Source organism: Leptonychotes weddellii, chromosome 10 (genome assembly GCF_054177405.1).
Source record: "Leptonychotes weddellii isolate Sample4059 chromosome 10, ASM5417740v2, whole genome shotgun sequence".
NCBI classification, from domain to species: Eukaryota; Metazoa; Chordata; class Mammalia; order Carnivora; family Phocidae; genus Leptonychotes; species Leptonychotes weddellii.
This window is the reverse complement of record NC_138378.1, coordinates 71732602-71740457: the sequence shown is the minus strand read 5'-3', so window position 1 is coordinate 71740457 and position 7856 is coordinate 71732602. Positions and strand designations below refer to the sequence as shown.

The 7856-nt window shown below is 48.4% G+C and overlaps 1 protein-coding gene across 1 annotated transcript in view; it reads right to left on the bottom strand.

Annotated features, from left to right (window-relative positions):
* The window catches only part of SLC1A4 (solute carrier family 1 member 4), a 24609-nt gene extending 16807 nt beyond the window's left edge, over positions 1–7802 (bottom strand). Inside the window, exon 1 of the mRNA XM_081833605.1 lies at positions 6964–7802. Coding sequence (XP_081689731.1) covers positions 6964–7490 — 527 coding nt within the window. The 5' untranslated portion in view covers positions 7491–7802. The remainder of the gene's footprint in view (positions 1–6963) is intronic.
* Positions 7803–7856: the final 54 nt, after the last annotated feature.

Sequence of the window (7856 nt, the reverse complement as noted above, 5' to 3'; positions counted from 1 at the left end):
ATGTAGTGAAAAGAAGGGCCATATGCACCCCAATGTTCATAGCAGCAATGTCTGCAATAGCCAAACTGTGGAAAGAGCCGAGATGCCCTTCAACAGATGAATGGATAAAGAAGATGTGGTCAATATATACAATGGAATATTACTCAGTCATCAGAAAGGATGAATACCCAACTTTTACAAAAACATGGATGGGACTGGAGGAGATTATGCTAAGTGAAATAAGTCAAGCAGAGAAAGTCAATTATCATATGGTTTCACTTATTTGTGGAACATAAGGAATAGCATGGAGGACATTAGGAGAAGGAAGGGAAAAATGAAGGGGGGGAAATCGGAGGGAGAGATGAACCATAAGAGATTATGGACTCTGAGAAACAAACAGGGTTTTAGAGGGAAGGGGGCTGGGAGGATGGGTTAGCCCGGTGATGGGTATTAAGGAGGGCACGTACTGCATGGAGCACTGGGTGTTATATGAAAACAATGAATCATGGATCACTACATCAAAAGCTAATGATGTATTATATGGTGACTAACATAACATAATAAAATAAAATTAAAAAAAGTAAAAAGTTACTGCCATATTGAAGGTCATTTAGGTTCTCTAAGTTGTCTTCCAGGAGTTTTAGAGTTTTCCGTTTTACATTTAAGTCTGTGACCCATTTTGAGTCAATTTTTGTGACGGGTGCAAGGTCTGTGTCTAGGTGTCAGATGTCCAGCTGTTCCAGCACAATTTGTTGAAAAGATTACCTTTGTGCCACTGTATCGCCTCTACTTCTTTGTCAAAGATCAGTTGACTATATTTACACAGGCTCTCTATTCCGTTCCATTGGTCTATTTGACTATTCCTTCACCAGCCACCACACTGTCTTGACTACTGTTGTTTTATGTTAAGTCTCATATAGTCGGGTGGTGTCAGCCCTCCGACTTTGATCTCCTCTCTGCAAGCTTCTTATTCCTCTTCCCTTTGGCTTTTAAACACAGACGCTGCTGTGCATGAACTCTGGCTTCCTTACTCCTGAGCTCTCCTGCGTTCAGGCATCAGCTGTTTGTCATGTAAGCAGGTTTGCCTGCCCCTCAGAGCTCTGTCTTCAGGCACTTTTCCTAACTCCTCACATTTACACAATAACTCCGTGTGCTTTCAAAATAAGAAACATTTGAGCTGGAAGAGATTTTAGAGGTGGTCAAGATCAACACCCTCATTTAGCACATGGGGACACCAAGAACCCAGAGACATTAAGCTGGTACATCTCCCATTCATGCTCCACCTAGACTAACTGTCCAATACGGTAGTCATGTGGTTATTGGATACTTGAAATATGACTGGTGCTACGGAGGATCTGAATTCTTTTATTTACATTGAAATGTCTTAACTGTAAACACTTGCGGCTAGTGTCTATCATCCTGGACATTGCAGATCTGGAGTTCTGAGATCCAGAGTCTGGGAGTAAGAAGGACCAAACGGTCTTTCCATGCTTTGCCTCTCCACAGTACCCAATTTCACTGGGCATTAGGGGGTATGAGAGGAGGCTGAACTTCTGTTAGTGGTGGTATACACACATGCAGCTCACACAATGAAGAACTTCAAAAATGTTCCTTCTTTATACATCTGGTACTGTTTGCTCTTCTGATCCTATTTAAATGTCAAGGGTGGTATGCATTTCCCTGTCCTATATGAGAAGAATGGAAAACAATTTACTTTTGCTTAGGTATATTTTTTTGTTCCAGAAATATTTCCTTTTATTTAAGTTCAAAAATTCTTTACTGAATTTATGAAAATTTCAAAAGACTGTTCAGAACAGGATATTGCACGGTATGTACACCTGCTAAATATTTATTATCCTTAGTGTTTATTGTTATAGAGTTGGTTAACAGGGACATGCCCCTTCAGATCTTGGTACCCCCCACAAGGCTGGGAGCAGAGGAAGGGTTGGGTGTAGTGGGCTTATACTCTGGTGACAGTGGGGGGCAGGGGAGTAATCTACCCTCTTTTGAAGGCCCATATCCAGTTTTAGATTCCAGCTGGAAAGGTTAATGCCAGGCCCCTGGGGTGGGGATTTTTGGGGAAATAAGATTAAAAACAGCACCAATCCTCTGTAACAAATGGCCTGAGGGCTATCCCTGAGGGGCTGGGACACTTGAGAATATTAGCAAGGCACTCCAATATTAACTCACTTAATCCTCATAACAAATGCAGGTAGTAGACACTATTATTAGTCTCATTTTACAGATAAGAACACTGAGGCATAGAGAGGCTTAAAGACTTGTCCATACAGCTAGTAAGTGGTAGAGCAGGATTCAAACTCAGGTAGTTGACCCCAGTGTCTGCTTTTAATCCCCCCCCATGCCGCCTCACTGGGTGTATGCTCTTTTCAGTCTCTGAACTATTCAGGTAGTCTCCTGGGTGGCAGAAGGAAAGGTGTCAAGGTAAAAGCTTTTATTATTTTTTTAAATAACAAGCTGCCACTTTTTCCCTTTAGTGACTAACTAGGCTGAGAAACCTCCATTAATGGATCCTTGTTAGATTTGCTAAGAGTCTTCTTCTTGCCTATAGAAGAGAGACGTAGGCATATGCCAAACGGCCTGCCATGGCCAACATTTAAAAGAAATTATTCACTATTCACTCCCTTGACTACGATCTAGGGGCTAATATTAGAGCTCGGCCTCCTACAGGTTTCTTTGAAGCTATTCAAGAAGTGTGTTCTTTGCAGGTTGAGAGGCATCATATTCACACCAGTCCTTGACCAGGCAAGTAAGTCCCTCATGCTTCCCTCTGTGAAGCGAAAGGCTCAAAGCACTGTCCACTGTTGAGAAAATGAGCACAAGAAAAAAATATAAAGCCTAGAAAACTGGGCAACAGGCAAAATCTCATTTGTGTCTACCAGGCAGGCACAGGGCTGCATCCTGCTAAGCTTTTGCAAAAGACAGTGGCCTGGGGCCAGAAGGAGCCCTCGGCCCCACCCAGGAGCTGTCCTTACCTGCCACCTTTGCAGAGAAGCCTCTGGTTTTCCATTTGAAAACTACAAATTTTAACACCCAAGGGAATGTTAGAAGCCAGTGGTCTCAATCCTTTCCACTTATAGCGGAAGAAAATTGAGGTCGATGGTCAGCTTTGGAGACCACAAACATCTAATGCGGGGGACAGGAATGCAGAAACTGGAATGTCAGAGAGGGTATGTGAGGATTTCTGCTCCCTTTTAGAATGGAAGGCTCTTCTGTGTTCAGTTTTGACTTTTCTACATTTTCCAAAATTCCCACGTGTTGATTTTTTTTTTAAGATTTTTATTTATTTATTTGAGAGAGAGAGAGAGCATAAAGGAAAAGTGAGAGGTAGAAGCAGACTCCCTGCTGAGCAGAGAGCCCGACGCAGGGTTCGATCCCAGGACCCTGAGATCATGACCTTAGCCGAAGGCGATGCTTAACCGAATGAGTCACCCAGGCACCCTCCCCCTTTTTTCCCCACAGTGTTGATTCTATTAGTCCAAAACATAGTAACTGTTCACTTCTTTTTCTCCAAGTTCCATGTAGTTCCCAACACACCTAAAAACATTAGCTTCAAGTCATCCTGAGCTCCCCCAAACATTCCCCCCCACCATTTATTCTCTTTTCTTTTAGACTATGAAAAGAGGGCCATCCCTGTAAGTTCATGTGAAACAAACACAACTTCCCGATAGCTCTGTAATCCTGGCCCATTCATAACCAGAGTAAGCATAGAGTCGGCCAGCCCTGGTCAAACAGCTTTACAGACATAACTCATGTAACCCTCAGAACAATCTTCCGAGGCAGGTACTTTCATGATGCCCGTTACAGAGATGAGGAAGCTGAGACACAGAAATTAGGGACATGCTCTAGGACTCCCAATCAGTAAATCTTGTTAGGGACCAAGAAGTTCCATAATGACTGAGTTCCTCGTAACCTGTTTCAGTGGCTCTTTGGTGCCGAAACCATTTCATTTTGGATGAACAGTCACAGCTCAATCACTTGGGTCACACCCAGTTCTGAGAGTCCTGTACTGTTCTGAGTCTCCAGGCATAAAGCTCTGGGCTGCTCAGGAGAAGACCGGCGCTCTCCCACCTGCCAGCTGCTCTCCATCACCCCTTCTCAGCTCTTGAAGGGCCTGCTTCCAGCAACCGTGCTTCACACACACTCCCTGGCCTTTGTTATTTCTAATCCACTGTGGCTTGGGAAATCAAACCACTCAGCAACGGCACTCTGAAAATCTTCTGAAAGTTATACTGAATATCTATTAGCTTCATTTCTTTTATTTTTTTTTTAAGATTTTTATTTATTTATTTATTTATTTGAGAGAGAGAGAGAGAGAGAGAAACAGCATGAGAGGGGATAGGGTCAGAGGGAGAAGCAGACTCCCCGCCGAGCCGGGAGCCCGAATCGGGACTCGATCCCGGGACTCCAGGATCATGACCTGAGCCGAAGGCAGTCGCTTAACCAACTGAGCCACCCAGGCGCCCCTAGCTTCATTTCTTTCTGACTTGTAGTTCCGTCTTGAGAAAAATTAGACACCGGAGCAGAGAGACCCTGAGGCACTGCACCACCAGCAAAGCCCCAGCAGCAGCTGCGCTATATTATCAGAGACTGCTCCCACTCCTTTTGGGTGTTTTGAGTTCTGGGCAGTTACCCGGTGAGGGCCTGTTGGATAACTGAGGTGTTTGTCAGTGTTCTCACTTCATTCAGTGCCCACAGGCAGAAAGGACTGCGCCCTGCCTTTACCAAGGAATGTGCCCAGAGTCCCATAAAATCAGTATCTGCGGGGTTTCTTTGCAGGAAGCAAATTTAAAACTTTGACCCAGGGACTCAGGAAGCACTTAGACATGGCTCAGAACTCAGTTCCCTCTCACGAGCTCCTCAACGTGAAGGCAAATCGGAACAGCAGTACACAGGCTTTCCTTCACTGGACGGGGCTCAGGTCCTCTGTTTAGAGGAAGTGGGCATCTGCCCCGACCCAAATCATATTCTTACCTGATTCCCTTTTGGCCCAGGGCAAACATGTCTGAGATGGCGGACTGGACCAGCAGCATGGCCCCATTACCTTGGCATATTGACTTGGGGGAGGGGAGAGTGGGAGAAGCAGAACCCCGAACTGTGGGGCACAAGACCCATAGTTTTGCTAATCCTTCTTTCAATAAACCACTCTGTGACCTTGAGCAAATCACTTGATCTCTCTCTGCCTCAGTTTCCTCAGTCGTAAAACAGGATCATAGCACCTGCCCTACCTTTATCTGTGAGCAGCTAGAGGCTGGCTGTGGAAGCATTATGAAATGCTGCCTATTCCCAACAAGCCACGACAAAGGTTCTCTTAGTCCTTTCCTGCATCTGCAGCCCAAGTCACTGAAAAGTCTGCACCCAGACAGACCACTAAGCCATGATGCTGGGTCACCATTCGCTTCAGAAGCAGCAGCTGTAGGGGCTTGGATCTAAAACTAGAAAACCACGATCAAGAAAGAAGATGTCCCTTCTGAGACAGGTGGTAATAAAGTAACCCCTCACCTTACCTTGCGCCATTTGGGGGCTACTGTCCCTCTTTTGGAGATAAAAGAATGCTACTGAGCCTCCCTCTGGGGTACCACCAGCAGGTCAGAGCTGGGCATCCATACTCCCTTCCCTGGGCCACTGATCCCTGCAAAAAAGAATCCTTTAACCCCATAACCACCTTCCCTCCTGGGGAAAACTGACTGATACACTGAATGTAATAAGCCCAAAGCACTCTCAACCTCAGCAGACTTTGTTTTCAGCACCCACCTAAAAGTCCCAAAACTTTAAGGATCTCAGAAGACCAAATATCAAGTTGCCAGATACCAAAGACTGTGATCACATCAAAGTCCTCTTAGGCCATCCCCATCTGCCTTTTTGGTATGAACTTTTTGGTCCCCCTCATTGGAGGTTTTTGGGTTGGTTTTGTGTTTTGTTTTTTTGGTTTTTTTTTTTTCAATACAAAAGCCTTGGACTTTTTATTGTTGTTGTTGTAGTTTCAAATGAACACACACTCAAGTGGCAGACATTCATCACATTTTCCAGAGAGAGAAAAGCAAATAGCAGGAAGTCAAGTCACTTTGCCCAGGATTTGCTGTTTTTTGTAGCCTCAGCCAGGAGGAGCTTTGCCTCAGTGACTCAAGACAAAACATACCTCCAAGGTTCCGAATCCAGAATTTTCGGAAACCTGGAGGAGCCAGCTGAGCTCCTCACTCAGCTGAACCTGGCCAGGACCGTAAATGCTTCCAGGCTGCAGTTCTCCCATCTGTGAACTCTGGGCTAATGGAGAAACCAAGAGAGGCTGAGGCTTTGGATAATCCAAAAACAACATTGCATCTCAAGGGATAAAATGCAACTTCTAAGAATCACAAAGAACAGGCAAAACTCCTTCCCCTCTAGAACTCACCCTTCCAGAAATAAAGCTCCTTGAAACCCAACAATACTCTACAGTGATCCTGACTATGGGGTGGAAGCAACTTGTCCCAAGCCCCCCGGAGAGCCATGTTTCTGGACAGTGGGCCTCATACAACTAACCCCAGCCCTGTTATCCTTGGGTCCTCTGATAAGTCTTCAAAAATTGCTACCTTCCTCTCAGCCGAAGGGCTGAAACAGGGAAGGCCAGAGATTACAGGTGAGGATGATACAGGCAAAATTTAACTAATGCTCCCAACAGCTTTTGGGGACCGCGCCGAGAAAACAGGGTGAAGATAATGGGGTATGGTTGGAACGTTCCTACTGGTAAGGGCGGCCAGATGGTACAAGGAGTACAGTACAGGTGGGACAGCTGCTCTTCCCTAACACTCCCACCTAATGGTAGGGCTGGTTCATCACCAGCAGCCAATTAAGAATGAACTCTTAGCAGTGTATGAAGGTGGTGTGTGTGTCCGTGTGTATGTGGGGGGGTGGGGGGCGCACGCACTGGAATGCATTAGAGAGCTTGTGTCCCTCACTGTGCCCTTGGCGGAGGGGGGGGGGCGTTACCTGGCCAGGTCGAGGAAAGAGTCCACTGTCTCTTTGGGGACCGGAGGGGACCCCGACTCCTCCAGCCCCAGGTCACTGGACTGGAGGGTCTGCGCGCCAGACCCAGGCTTGATGATGAACGCCAAAGCGACAGCGAGCGCCGAGGCGCCAAGCGTGGTGAGGCCGAAGTAGGCGATGGCGATGCCGCCCAGGCGCCCGAGAGAACTGGCGTCGAGGGAGGCGGCGCCCGACACCAGGCTGCAGACTACCAGCGGCAGGATGATCATGCGCAGCATGCGGAGCAGCATCTCGCCGGGGAAGGACAGGTAGGCGACCTGCGTGCGGGTGAGGCCAAGCCCGCGCAGCGCCGCGCCCAGGCCGGCGCCCGCCACCACTCCGGACACGGTGAACAGCACCAGCGCGTGCCGCCGTAGGAAGCCCGCGCAGCGCCGCGCGTGTCCCACCGCGGACCCGGGCGCGCCAGGCCCTGCTGCAGGCCCCGTCTGGGCGCCGTCCAGGTAGCCGTTGGTTTCGCTACTCTTCTCCATGGCGCTGCTCGCGGCGCCGAGCTGGAGGAGGCGGGAGACTTGGCTCTGGGATAAGCCGGGCTCTCAATGAACGGATCAGGCAGAGCTGGCGACGTCCGCCGGTTGCGCTCCGCGGGTTCTGGGAGCCGGCGGGCGGGGAGCTCCCGGCGTGGGTGCAGAAGCAGGTGGGAAAGGGCCAGGAGAGACACGGGAAAGCAGGCTGGAGCCACGGCCTGAGTGGATCGCGCCGCGCCCAGCCTTCCCACAGCGGCCACAGGCTGGAGATGATGCAACGCGGGAGCCGCGAGAGAGGACGCAGATGGGAAGAAGGGAGGGAGCGGTGAGCAGCCCGAGCCCGCCCCCTTCACACCCGCCGCCCCGCCCCCC